Raw genomic sequence first — 15,169 nt, 5'->3', positions numbered from 1 at the left:
GGTAGGGGGCGTGGCCTCTGTGTGATACATGTAGCAGTGACTGTGAGATTAGGGAGAGGCAGGGAGGAGGGCCTGTGCCCCATTCATAGAGCACTGACTGCTTGTGCTGTATACAGTGTAATCTGCATCATACAACCGCAGACTCAGAGATTACTGGGTAAATGTACTAAACCTTCTAAAACTCAATATAGGCGATGTTGCCCCAAGCAACCAATCAGATTTTATCTATTCATTACTATTGCATCCTAGAAAATGATCAGCAGAATCTGACTGGTGTTTATGGGGTACATCGGCTCTTTTTTATTTTTCAAAAGGTTCCCATACTTGCGATGTATCACAACAGTGTATGGGCCACCTGACCCCCCCTGGGCGGCAGGAGCGCATGCCATACACCGTACTTTCATATGCGATGTATCAGATGCGATCCTATTCCTCAAGGTGGGGGCCGAGTTGGAGGCAGACAGGCATCAGGTCCAACCTCTGGCTCTCGTCCAATGAGCACAGGACGGCATACCTCCCAACTGTCCCGATTTAAGCGGGAACAGACCATTTTTTTGGGAAGTTCCTGTGTCCCATACGGGGCCGACAGTGTCCCGTGGTGGGTGGGGGGCAGTTGGGAGTCCCTTCCCGTCACCTGTGAATAGACACTGTGCACATGCCAGAGGGGCTGGGGGCATGGCCAGCGGCTCACAGAGCCGCTGGCCATGCCCCAACAGCGACAACACGGGTGTGTGTCCTCACGGGAGTGATGCGATTTGTAGGCCACGCCCCTTGCCGACAGGCCACATCCCAAATGTCGCCCGCGCACATGCATTCTTAAAGTTGGAAGGTATGGGACCGTGTACTGGACCTGACGGGGATCGGGTAAAATCGAACATGTGTCTGTGGATCAAATTTTTGCAGGTTTTTGTTCCCACCAGACAGATTGGACAGATAAATCTTTAGGTGTGTACCCAGTTTACGCTTTAATAAATGTACCCCTGCCCGGATGGACGGTTCCACCTGACAACTAGCAGATCACTCTTTCCGGGGTGTAACTGGGCGGCGACCGTGTGATCACATGGAACAGATCCATTTCATGGTGGGTTTGTGGGCATTTAGGCTGATTCTCCTGTTGGTTTGTGGCATGCAGACATATGCCTGATGTAGACGTCATCAAGGGTCTTTAAGGAGGGGGTGGGGCTAAATCAGGCAATTTGCATCTTTACCCCCACCCCCGAAAAGCCACGAATCGCGGTAATTTACCGCTGCAGCTAGGGACATGTGTGTATGTGGGGGGGGGGGGGGGGGGGGTGCCGCGGATATCCAGGAGGGTTGCCCATCTATCCGGGGGTCCAAATGCCAAGGATTCAAGCTCGAAAAAAAAAAAACCTGTAAAAACTGACCGTGTACCCTACTGATAATAGTAATAATGAGCGGGTCCGGATCTCCAGGATCTATCAGATCCGAGTCTGGATCCGAGCCGGCTCGGGAGTTCCCCTGGATTCTATATAAGACGCACGCACGCCCCGCCATCTTTACTCCAGCATAGGAGAGGGAAGATGGTGGTTGTGCTCTGTGCTGTGCTATAATAATAATATATTATTTTGCTGCTGCTCACTCGATTAGGGTCTGCAGGGGCTGCTGTACACAAGTGCAGTGTACAGGGGCTGCAGTAGCCAGTGTACAAGGGGCTGTACAGGGGCTGTGTTCAGTGTGACAGGGCTTGTGTCCAGTGTACAGGGTTTGTGTCCAGTGTGACAGGGCTTGTGTCCAGTGTGACAGGGCCTGTGTACAGTGTGACAGGGTCTGTGTCCAGTGTACAGGGTTTGTGTCCAGTGTACAGGGGTTTTGTCCAGTTTACGAGGGCTGTGTCCAGTGTACAGGGACTGTGTCCAGTGTACAGGGGCTGTGTCCAGTGTACAGGGGTTGTGTCCAGTGTACAGGAGCTGTGTCCAGTGGCAGTGTCCAGTGTACAGGGGCTGTGTACAGGGCCTGTGCCCAGTGTGACAGGGCCTGTGTCCAGGGGCAGCAGGGGCGGGCTGGGCCGGGGGGCAGGGTGCCATGTGCCCCCCCGGGCCGCTTACCCAGCCACCTGCTGCGGGCCGCGCGGCGCACTTCCTCCAGCTCTCCTGCGCTGGCCGCGTCTTCCAGAACACGGCCGCGGCCACATGAAAATGGCCGCCGGCCCCCTGCACTGAGGACATATCCTTAGTGCAGGAGGCCGGCGGCCATTTTCATACCCTCCAACATATGAAGGGAAGAAATCGGTACACACATTCATAAAGGGGCGTGGTCAATATGTAAAGGGGTGTGGCCATGGGAACCCATGTGACCACGCCTCCTTTCTGAATGTATACTGGCCATTTAAAAAAAAAAAATATATATATATATATATTATATATATATATATATGAGTGCAGTCTACATGCTAGTTGCGGGCAGAAGGAGTCACCTAGGGAGCGGGAGGGGGTTAACTCACCTCTCGCCAATGGTCCCGGCTTGCAGGAAGCTCCAGGGAGTACAGAGAGGTGTCCATGGTGCTGCAGCAGGGCAGAGAGCACCTCCCCAGCACTACCCCACTGGTGCTCACAGGTCGAGTACAGGGCAGGAGGAGGGCGACAGTGTCGGCAGGGCTCCGTTATCAAACAGAAAGTTGTCAGGACAGAGCTCTTCCCCGGAACGGAGACAAGGTGTAAGGGTTTTGGGGAGGATGGCTCGCTTGCTGAGTCCCCCTGCAGGGCACCTAGGGAAATGTAGTTCTGGCAGGCCACTAACGCTGCCCAAAGACCACCCGGAAAACTACAATTCCCAGAGCCCCTAAAAAGCGGTACAATCGGTACAATTGGATTTAGCCGGTACAGACCATAAAAAATCGGTACTGTACCGGCTAAATCGGTACTGTTGGAGGGTATGCATTTTCCTGTAGCCGCGGCCGTGTTCTGGATTCTGGAAGAAGCGGCCAGCTCAGGAGAGCTGGAGGAGGTGCGCGGCCTGCACCGGACTGGGGCTGCAGGGTGTGGGCAGGAGGGGCATGAACTGCGCTCTCCCCCGCCCCCCCTCCCCCAGCAGCAGCAGATATAGTTGAAACAGCAACAATGGTGAGTTGCAAATTCTGGCACTGGGGTATGTGTTTCTGGCACTGTGGGGGCATGTGTATATTTGGCACTGTGGGGGAATATCTGGCATTGTGGGGGCATATGTGTATCTGGCACTGTGGGGGCATATATGGCACTGTGGGGGCATATGTGTCTCTGGCACTGTGGGAGAATATCTGGCACTGTGGGGGCATATCTGGCACTGTGGGGGCATATCTGGCACTGTGGGAGCATATGTGTCTCTGGCACTGTGGGGGCATATGTGTCTCTGGCACTGTGGGGCATATCTGGTACTTTGGGGGCATATGTGTCTCTGGCACTGTGGGGGCATATGTGTATTTGGCACTGTGGCGGAATATCTGGCACTGTGGGGGCATGTGTATATTTGGCACTGTGGGGGAATATCTAGCATTGTGGGGGCATATGTGTATCTGGCACTGTGGGGGCATATATGGCACTGTGGGGGCATATGTGTCTCTGGCACTGTGGGAGAATATCTGTCACTGTGGGGGCATATCTGGCACTGTGGGGGCATATGTGTCTCTGGCACTGTGGGGGCATATGTGTCTCTGGCACTGTTGGGGCATATCTGGTACTGTGGGGGCATATGTGTCTCTGGCACTGTGGGGGAATATCTGGCACTGTGGGGGCATATGTGTCTCTGGCACTGTGGGGGCATATGTGTCTCTGCCACTGTGGGGGCATATGTGTCTCTGGCACTGTGGGGGCATATATGGCACTGTGGGGGCATATGTGTCTCTGGCACTGTGGGGGCATATGTGTATTTGTCACTGTGGCGGAATATCTGGCACTGTAGGGGCAAATCTGGCACTGTGGACATCACATTGTGCAGTACAATGGGCATCATGTTATGGGGCGTAATGGGCATTACAGTGTGGGGATCATTGGGTAATTGCCATTACATTATAGAGTGTAATGGGCATTAAGGTGTGCGGCATAATGTGTAATTAGCATCACAATGTGCAATCTGCAGGTACACAATACAATCATGGAATAGGCCACGCCCCCTTATGTTAGGCCACAAGTCTAATTTTTCAGCGCGCCTCCGGCGCACGCAAGCGTTCCGTCATCCAGAAAGTTGGGGGGGGGGGGGGGGGCTATGGGCCAGTGCTCTGGACTTGCCCCCTAGGCTAAAAGTTGCCAGCCAGCCCCTGAGGGGCAGTGTCCAGTGTACAGGGGCTGTGTACAGGGCCTGTGTCCAGTGTGACAGGGGCTGTGTCCAGTGTACAGGGGCTGTGTACAGGGGTTGTGTCCAGTGTACAGGGGCTGTGTCCAGTGTACAGGGGCTGTGTACAGGAGTTGTGTCCAGTGTACAGGAGCTGTGTCCAGTGTACAGGAGCTGTGTCCAGTGTCCAGGGGCTGTGTCCAGGGGCAGTGTCCAGAGGCTGTGTCCAGTGTGATGGCTGTGTCCAGTGTACAGGAGCTGTGTCCAGAGGCTGTGTCCATTGTCCAGGGGCTGTGTCCAGTGTGACGGCTGTGTCCAGTGTACAGGAGCTGTGTCCAGAGGCTGTGTCCATTGTCCAGGGGCTGTGTCCAGGGTGACGGGCTGTGTCCAGTGTCCAAGGGCAGTGTCCAGGGGCAGTATCCAGTGTCCAAGGGGCTGTGTCCAGTGTGACAGGCTGTGTCCAGTGTAAAGTAAGAAAAATAAATAAAAGTAATAAATAAAATAAAAACACATTTTTGGAGGATGATGGAGAAGGAAATAGTGGGAGTGCTGAAACCGCTACCACCAGTCATGACAAGGCCGATACCTCTTTGTATTTTTTGCTCTTTGGAGCATTTCTCTTTTTGTTGGGATAGTTTATTAAACTGCCACCCTGTCTGCCCCTGCAGTGCCGCTCTGCCAGGTTGGAAGTGTAAGGTCCACATGTATGTGATGCCCACTGCTGTCGCTTAGCTAATACCACTTTTACACCAGAATACCGTATAGGACCCGGGAAATCGAACACAGGAAATTGCCAGGGCATGCCCTGCCTCAGACCCCATTTACACTGCACTTCAATCCGGGTTATTCCCGGGTAAGGCCCTTTCACACTGAAAATGGATCAGCCCTGTCTTTCCTTGCAGGTGTCATTAAAAATGGACCTTTGGGCTGTTTGAGATGAGGTCACAAGAAAGGGAAAAGGGAGGGGGTGGGTTCTGCTCCCAGCATTGCAGCAAAAATGGCAGACGGAGTAGCTGTGTTGCAGTTGCAGACATGATGGTGCAGATCAGGTTTGGGGTCAGCCAAAGTGGAACACACTGCGTGACAGCCAGTGTGTGCTGCAGCAGATGAGGCTGTAAACACAGTGTGGAGTGTGCTTGCAGCACAGAGCGTGGTAACGCTGCTGCTGCGCTGCTACATGCGCCCTGTGCGGGTCTCCAGCAGATGACATCATCTGCCAGAGCTGCAGAAGCACCAATCAGCTCTTTGCGCCCCTCTACCCACCAAATAACCCGGATAATGGCCATTTACACTACCCTGAGCCCCGGATAAGCCCCGTGTCCGACCCTGAACATTTGCCGGGTCAGATTCCCGGGGAACAGTACCCGTGTTATTTTTTTTTAAGCCCATTTACACCATGCCCTGCCCCGGACTGGAGCGGCAATATCCCGGGTCCAAACTCTGGTGTAAAAGGGGTATTAGTCATCCAGCTACCTCGGTATACCCTTTTGGCCCAACTACAGTAAATGAAAACAATTTTGTAAGCTGTGAAGTGATCAAAATTGACTAGAAATGAGTGGAAACTAATGTTATTGAGGTTAATAATACTTTAGGGGCAAAAACAGGCCCAAATTCTGTTATTTTAGCCATTTTTAGCATTTTTTTCATAAAAATCCAGATCCAAAACCAAAACCCACAAGGGTGGTTTTGCCAAAACCAATCCAGATCCAAAACACGAAGGGAGATCCAGATCCAAAAACCAAAACCCGAAAAAGTGGCCGCCGGACATCTCTAATATTAATGCAGGAATGTATAAAGCACAGTATAATCTGCTTATACAGCTACTTTCCTGTGGAAGCGGTACATCTGTCAGAACAGACTTAGGTCTACAGTCATTAGGTCGACCCCGGAAGGTCGACTGTCCCCAAGGTCGACAAGGTTAAAGGTCGACATGGCTCAAGGTCGACATGACTTAAGGTCGACATGGGCCAATGTCGACATGGTTTTAGGTCAACAGTCATTAGGTCGACATGAGTTTTTCACAGTTTTTTTACCCGAATGTCGACACAGTCAACATGGACACAGTTGGAGTTGAACTGCAGCCCCTCGCATCGCTCGCTTCGCTCGCAATGCTTCAGGCGCGGTGCCTCGCTGCGCTTTTGTTCTCCCACCACGCCCTAGTGGATGGTAGGGCATGAAATACCGCCTGTCGGCACATGTCGGCTCAAAAAACAGTGAAAAACTCATGTCGACCTAATGACTGTCGACCTAAAACCATGTCAACCTTGGCCCATGTCGACCTTGGCCCATGTCGACCTTAAGTCATGTCAACCTTTAACCCTGTCGACCTTGGGGACAGTCGACCTTCCGGGTCGACCTAATGACTGTCGACCTAAGTCTGGTCTGACAGATGACCGTTTCCCTTTCCGGTGTATCAGGCATCATTCCTACTCAGTACAATGTAACAAAGTTTTACAGTTTCATATCCTTCTCCTCAGCCACCAGAATGTTACCAGTAACCCCCGGCGTGCTGGCAGCAGTGAGGGTTGTGCGTCCTGTCACTTTAAGGCCTGTGGTTTCCATAGGAGCAGAGAGTAACACAGAAGAGCCGTCCCCAGTGAGGCAGAAGCAGCCGCACAGGAGCTCAGAGGCACAGGTACTGTATCCAGCACACACCTGGGAATCACTCGCTCCAAGGTATCCACCAATGGCCTCTGTAATGGGGACCCACGGCATGGGGGTGCACCAATCTCTCTGACCCTGCTCCTGAGTGTAACTATAGTGATATCATTCTGTTACAGAGCACAGATTGGGGACAGGGGGCTGTGCAGCGCTCCCCCCCCTCTCTGTTTTATGTTATTCAATCAACTATTACGTCTCATCAATGATTATACACATAATACAGTGGTTCCCAACCCTGGTCCTCAAGTACCCCCAACAGTGCACGTTTTCCAGGTCACCCGGCAGGTGCACTCATTATTCAGGCACATTTGAAAAGATCACAGGTGGAGCTAATTATAGCACTTGCGATTCTGTGTGGAGACCTGGAAAACATGCGTTGTTGGGGGTACTTGAGGACCAGGGTTGGGAACCACTGACATAATACAATATATTGTTTATTACATTTAAATAATTGGGGGAAATATTGTAGTGACGCCTACTGTACATCCCATCCACCTGTCATTTACCACTATTACCGCCTCCCTAAATGCAAGTGCCTAGTTATTATACAGGTGTAAGCATATGGGCCCTTATTCTGGTTCACTCGCAAATGCAAATTCCTTTTCAAATGGACAAAACCATGTGCACTGCAGGTGGGGCAGATGTAACTTGGGCTTACTAGTGTGTAATATTTGTATATGCTGTGGAAGGTATTCTAATAACTAGCATTTAAAAAAAACGCTAAATATATTAAAAACCAAGTATAAAACCCCTCATCCTAACAAATCTGGGAAGTGAAATGCATATTGGTCCAATTTTTTTATATTATAATTTATGGCCATTTCAGGGAACAAAACGCTGCAATCAGTACTTTCATTATCTTGCATGATTGTACAATAATTGCCATCTTTCTATGCACAGCCAATATGACGTCATTTACATGGTGAATATTGTTTTTTAGGACGCTGGCCAGTGACAGGACACGATGGAGGAGAGTTATCTGGTATCGGCCTCTGAGCGCCTTCTGCTGGATCACGGATTTGCCCTGAGTAATTGCAGGGCTAAGACACTCGATGAACTTGTCATTTTATACTTGAGCAAGTCGCTGGTGAAGGAAGTGGGGCTCATTCAGTACTGTGCGGCTCTGCGCTCCTGCATACTGGCTAATAACTTCATTACAGACATCGCAGCTATGAGCGAATGTGTGCAGCTCGTCAAGCTGGATTTACATGGAAATCAGGTACTTCACTGGTATGAAATTAGGGTTACCGTACTACGCCTTTAAACTGGGACGTACACATCCCCTCGCGTGTTAATGAGGGGATCATACGGCGGCATCCAGACCCGGCCCTAGACATACAAAATAGGCAAATTCCTAGGGGCATGCATTACAAGCCCAGGGCCAGCTCAGCAGGCTGTGGCACAGCTGCCAGAAACAAGCCCCTCTGTTGCCTTCTATCAGCGGTAGTAGAAAGTGAAAGCAACACTCTGCATCTGCACTCCAGTCTCTGAACCCCCCCTCCATTGGTTGCAGCACTGAAGCTCTCTGCTGTGTTCTATGTTTTACTAATGTGTGACATATTGTGTAAGGGGCAATACTCTGTGGCATTATGTGTATAAGGGTTGCTGTTATTGTGTGGCATTGTGTATAAGATGCACTACAGTGTGGCGTAAAATGTATAAAGGGCTCTATTGAATGGTGTAATATGAAAGAGGAGCAATATGGTGTGGTGTGAGTAAGGAGCAATACAATTTGAATAATGTTGCACTATGGGTGATGTCATTTGAATTATGGATACTATTGTGCGGCTATGCCCCTACCCAGCAAGGGCACGCCCTATCTGTGTGGCATTGCCCCTGTTATAGATATGGGAAGTTGGGACGCTATGTGTGAGGGGTGATGGGGGTTGCTGGCTGCTGTGATCTGTGCTGCTGGGTGATGAGTGTTGGGAGAGGGGTACTCGGTCATCAAATGGGCATCAAATTGGTTAGGGAGGGCTCTGCCGGCATCTCGTCCACCGGTCATGCACACTGATTCCTGAACACCAGCTGAATTCGTTCTGTAAAGCCGGGAAGAGATCACTCTGTCTTTTTTTTGTTAGCAAACTAACTGGGGAAAGTTCCTCCGTAAGTACAATGTAAGCGATATAATTGCAACAGCATAATGTATTTCTTCTCCGGTTTCTCCCAGCTGACAGCACTTTTAATCACGTCCATACGTTTGATTAGGTGACCGCATTGCCCATTGTTGCATGAATGAAAAATGTGAAAAATAAAGTAATTGAAATATAAATTTTCTTTAGAGAACCGGGAAAATCTTTCGGCTTAAAGAGGATTAATTCTCCAAATAAATTTTTCTCATATGTTGAGCAAAATGAAAATATAATTAACCTTTTACTGTACATTTGGTTTCATTAAAAAAAATTGAAAAAGAAAATTTATCTAAAACGTTTCCTTCTCTTAACCATGGACCAGGCAGTATGTAATCCGAATCATTGCTTTCCAGATATTCAACATGCAGTCCTTAGGATGTTGTTGAACTATACATCCCAGCATGCCCTGCCACCATTTTACTATTAGTGTATGCTGGGTTGTGTAGTTCCACTTGAGCTGGAAGTCGTCCGCTACCCCCGGCGTAAAAGATGTAGGGGCCTATTTATCATTCAATATTTGCAGCGTTTTCCCCCAATTTCAGTTCGGCGATACCTATAAATAATTAGTGTCATCATAATATATAAAGGAAGGACCAGAGTGGGTATCTCCAATATATCTCCTGTGGTACCCTCTTTTCTGACAGCAGCCGATGCCCCTTAAGGCCCCCATACACTAAGCTGATTTGGTGCAATTTCGACTGACATGTGACATGCACGGGACCGCGCATCGGACCCGGACCCTGTGGTCGCACCAACGGGACATCAGATCGCAGGTGCTTTTTAGCTGATTGGCTGTGAAAATTCTCTAAGCCAATCAGTGCCCAGCCAGTCATTTAAAAATATTCAGCAGCCGCATCCCACTCCGCCGCCCACCACCAGCTGTCCTGACCCTGCTGCCCGCCCCCACCACATGCGTTTTATTACATGTAAAAATGGCATCAAATGTCAAATCACATGTGATCCTCTCAAGGGCAAACTGGTCTGACTTGCTCTTAGGACAAATCGGCCCAGTGTTTTGGGGCCTTTAGATTTCTATAGGTCAGTATAAGTTGTCCCTGACCAGGGCCTGTTGGAGCTATCTTCCCCTGCTCTTTCTATTGCCAATCCACCCCTGGCCCTGACACTCGCCACCAGGCAATGAACTGGACGCTCTCAAGGGGTTTAAGCTGCAACCCTCATACTTATGAGTCCATGTAAGGTTCCATGTTAATTGAGGTTGAGACAACAAGTAATGCCACTGACGTCCACCATAAACTTAAAGCTGTGACAGGAGTTGCAATGAGCAATGCCAGAATTCATAGCATTACTGTACGTCGTGTCCGACAGGCCAGTGCTGTTCTCCACTCTTATCGAGGGACTATTTTATGTTCATCCCTCGGGATATCAATGAGGAGCATGGTGGGCACCATTACTGTCCAGGGGAGGGAATCACTAGGGGCAGATGTATTAAACCTGGTGACGAGATAAAGTGCAAGGAGATAATGCACCAGCCAATCAGCTGTGTTTGAAAAATGACTGCTTGGACATTATCTCCTTCCACTTTATCTCTTCACCAGGCTTAATACATGTGCCCCTTAGTACTTGGGATGGCCCACCAGATTGCAGAGAACCCCAGGTAATTAGAACTATGCACTCTGATTATTAAGCCTCTAACAAATAATAAATGTTGGTTTTACGTGTCCAAGGTCCTAGGCCTCCTCTATTTGTTCGCTCATCATTCATTTTTATTTTACTTGACTAGAAGCCAAAACTATGGACTTTCACCACAATGTCCATTTACAATTCTCTCCATCCCATTAGCATGAGGGCAATAGGCAAGATACATGGAACATTTATCAAACTCTTCTGCATTTTGTTTCTTGTACAGCTCCTTTTTTGTTTTGAAAGTGGAGTGCACTACTGAACAGACTCTATGTTGCTACTCCTCCAGGAAAGCTTCATTCCCTGTACCAAGATGGCCACTGAGGTTATAACAGAGCATGTGCGGAGCCATCTTGGCAATTTTTTAAAGTGTCACTGTGGAACTAAATGTAAACTATAATTTCAGCTCTCCCCCCCCCCCCCCTGCTGATCCTAAAGCAGCGCCCCCCCCCCCCCCCCCCCTCCCCCCCAGATTTACCTGTATTCGCTGCAGTGGTCACGGCTCCCCTCCTGGCTTCATTCTGCTATGAAAAATGGACCATCACAAAATGTCCGCCCCCATACAGCGGACAGTTTCAGAGAACTGTCTGCTAAATGGGGGCGGACATTTTATGATAGTCCGCCTCCATAGCATCAGAATGAATCCAGGAGGGGAGCCGGGACCACCGCAGCGAATACAGGTATAGTAGCTGCGGGGGATGGGGGGCATTACAATAGCCCCGCAGCCCCCCGGCGCCCGCACTTACACAGCGCCTCCCCTCGTTGGCTGGATTTGAACCTCTTGGTTTTAGAGTTTTAAGCTCATACATCCATTGTAATTCTAATCTATTGATCATTAGTGTAAAGTCGCCCCTCTCCAATTTTGCTTGACTTCTTGGATGCCTATATCTTAATGAGCTGGGGTCCCCGTTGTGATAGTCACTGAAATGTTTCGATAAATTATGTTCCTCATGTTTTTTCTTTATGTTGCGTATATGTTCACTAATCCTGGTTTTCAATGGTCTTATTGTTCTTCCTACGTATTGTTTGTGGCACCCACATTCACCTTTGCTATTACATGTGATCCTGTTTTTAATTTCATACGTTTCTTTTGTTATTGATGATTTGAAACTGGTGACTGGTTTGGTTGATTTTGCCTGTTGGTTTGTGCAGCCTATACATGTCCCGCAATGGAGAAAGCCTTTAGTTGGTTTGTTAGTGCCTATCAAAGACTTGATCTGTTGTTCGGGTGGGATGTGGTTGGTGACAAGTTTCTGTCTGATGTCTGGATCCTTTCTATATACCAGTTTAGGTTGGTTGGGTACAATGTCTGATAATGTCTCATCTTCTAGTAAAAGGGGCCGGAGTCACTGTGGAAGACTGTAGACTCCAGCGAGATTATCTGCAATCTCCAAAACAGATGTTATTTCAGCATCCTGCACCGCTACCCAATACCTACATACACTCCCCATCTGGTGCGATGTATGGCATCACAATCCACTTATGCTCCACTGCATTCTCTAGTGTATACAACAGTGAGTACATCATTACCTGCTTTATCTTCAATAGAATCACTACACTGATTAAGTAATGTAACTGGGCTGTTTGTAGTTGTAAGGCATCCGATGGTGCGTACAGTAACTCTGCTACACCCTCACCCCACACAAACATATTTCCAACAATTTAAAGATCCAGTGCGATGTTACTTATTTACAAAACCAACAGTCTATGGGCCTGATTCAGACTTTGATTTTTTACAGATGGACAAAACCATGCTCCGCTGCAGGTGGGGCAGATGTAACATGTGCAGAGAGAGAGTTAGGTTTTGGGAAATTATTTTGTTTCTGTGCACGGTAAATACTGGCTGCTTTATTCTTATACTGCGATTTAGATTTCAGTTTGAACACACCCCACTCAAATTGTGCATGTTACATCTGCCCCACCTGCAGCCCAGCATGGTTTTGTCCATCTGCAAAGATTGCATCCAACAGGTGTGAATTTGACCCTATTCTCCTTGAGGTGCAATGTGGAAATAACTGGGGGCTACAATTCATGATATTTGTCTGTTTCAGATACAGAATCTTCCAGGGAAGGAATTTTGGAAGACGTTAAAGAACCTGAAGCTGCTTTATTTACACAACAATCAGATGAGCGATCTGAGTAATGTTGAATGGCTGTCGTACTGTCCTGCGTTGGCCGGGCTTACACTGTACGACACTCCGCTGAGCCTGCAAAAGGGTTACCGCCACATCGTGGTGAACAGCATTTGGTCATTAAAAGCCTTCGATAACTTTGTCATTTCCGATGAGGAGATTATTGAAGCCTGGACACTCTATGGCAGATTTAAGGCTCTGTGTCCCGATTTACACATCGACCTGTTACCTGCGCCCAGCAAGGTACTGTAAGATTTGTAAAGTTAACCTTGGAATATGCAAAAACAGCGTCATTTTTGCCTTAGGGCCTAATTCATAGTTTTACGCTGATGCAGTTGCAATTGAGATTTCTAGACGGCGGATCTGCTAATGTTAGTAAGTCGCTGCCCCCCCAGGAATGAAAATGAATGCGATCTCAGCTTATGCACAGTCTAACGATAATTACTCAATTGCAAAATCATCAGCGTAATTATGTAAACAACATCTTACATGTATACGATGTGCTTTGCTTCTAGCAAACCTTGGGGTCAATTCAAGATAATATAATATCAGGTTCTTAGATGGTGGGAGTCAATTGTCTATGATGTCAGAAAAGCAGTACATCATTATGAAGTCATGCTTTGGCAGGGGAATACATTGATGGACAGAGGGACCAAGGAATGGATAAATAAGTCCAGGGATGGACATTGGAGTTCAGGGATGGACAGAGGAGCCCAGGGATAGAGATAGGAACCCAGCAATTGCCAGAAAACCCAGTAAAGGACAGAGGAATCCAGTGATAGACAGAGGAGCCCAATGATGGACAGAAGAGGCAAGAGATGGACAAAGGAACACAGTGGTGGACAGAGTAGCCTGGGAAGGAGTAACCCAGTGATGGACCGAGGAGCACAGCGATGGACCGAAGAGAACAGAGATGGACACAGGAGCCTAAGAATGGACTGAGGAATCCAGCAATTGATAGAGGAGCCCAGCAATGGACAGAAGAGCTCAGTATTGGATGGAGCAATCCATGAATGGACAGTGGAACCTAGTTATTTATAGAGGGACCCAACAATGGATTGTGGACATAGGGGTGGATAGAGGAATCCAATGATTGACTGAGGAGCTCAGTGTTGGATAGAGGAATCCAGCAATGGAAAGAGAAGCCCAGTAATGAACAGAGAAGCACAACACTGGACAGAGGAGCCCAGCAAAGGACAGAGGTGCTCACCAATGGACAGAGGAACACAGCCAGGGACAGAGAAGCCCAGCAATGTACAGAGGGTCCTACCAATGGAGAGAGGAGCCCAGCAGTGGACATAAGAACACAGCCATGGACAGAGGAGCCCACCAATGGACAGAGAAGCCCCCCATGGACATAGGAACACAACAGTGGACATAGGAACACAGCCATGGACATAGGAACACAGCAATGGACAGAGGAACACAGCCATGGACAGAGAAGCCCACCATGGACATATTGTTTAATATATTCATTAATGATATTGGAAGTGACATAGAGAGTAAAATTGCAATATTTGCGGATGACATGAAATTGAGTAAGGAAATTAACTCAGGAGAGGATGGGGAAACACTACAAAGTGACTTAAATAAACTGGAGAGGTGGAAAATGCAGATTAACATTGAAAACTGTATAGTAATTCACTATGGGAACAAAAATGAACAAGCTACTTATCGGCTAAATGGAGTTATTATAGGGACATCTGCTGTAGAGAAGGACTTGGGGGTCATCATAGATGATACATTGGGTAATAGTGCACCCTTCTCAAGTGCAGCAGCAAAAGCAAACCGGACACTGGCATGCATTAAACGGGGCATGGATTCAAGGGATGCCAACGTGATAGTGCCTCCTTACAAGGCATTGGTGAGACCATACTTGGAATACTGTGTTCAGTTCTGGGCATCGCACCTTAAAATGGACATGAATGAATTGGAACAGCTACAGAGAAGGGCGACTAAGCTAGTAAAGGGTCTCAAATCACTAGAATACAAAGATAGGTTAACCAGGCTGAATATGTTTTCACTGGAGAAACGGAGGTTGAGAGGTGATGTGATTAGTATGTTCTGATACAGGATTGGGAATCATATGGAACTGGGAGATGATTGGTCACTAATATCCCTTTCACACTTGCATCAATATCCCGGGTTTTTGCACATGAACGCGCATCAACCCGGGATTTAGCTCAGTGTGAAAGGGTCTTGAGAGAATATCCCGGGATGAGCATCCCAGGATTTCTACCCAGGTCCTGACCTGGGTAGATTCCAGAGTCGACCCGGAATGCAGTCAGTGTGAGTGGTCCTGTACCCGGGATTGGGTACACGGGACTTTAAAAAAGCTGC

General features: G+C 48.4%; 1 protein-coding gene across 1 annotated transcript in view; it reads left to right on the top strand.

Moving 5' to 3' along the window:
- Positions 1–40: 40 nt before the first annotated feature.
- Positions 41–15,169, top strand: part of LRRIQ3 (leucine rich repeats and IQ motif containing 3) — a 66,052-nt gene continuing 50,923 nt past the window's right edge. The window contains exons 1-4 of the mRNA XM_083157758.1: positions 41–157; positions 6,741–6,898; positions 7,865–8,143; positions 12,749–13,072. Of these exons, the coding sequence (XP_083013884.1) occupies positions 7,889–8,143; positions 12,749–13,072 (579 nt within the window). The 5' untranslated portion in view covers positions 41–157; positions 6,741–6,898; positions 7,865–7,888. The remainder of the gene's footprint in view (positions 158–6,740; positions 6,899–7,864; positions 8,144–12,748; positions 13,073–15,169) is intronic.

Source organism: Crinia signifera, chromosome 8 (genome assembly GCF_055691185.1).
Source record: "Crinia signifera chromosome 8, ASM5569118v1, whole genome shotgun sequence".
Lineage (NCBI taxonomy): Eukaryota > Metazoa > Chordata > Amphibia > Anura > Myobatrachidae > Crinia > Crinia signifera.
Note: the sequence above shows the minus strand (reverse complement) of the source record. Positions and strands in the feature narration are given on the sequence as shown.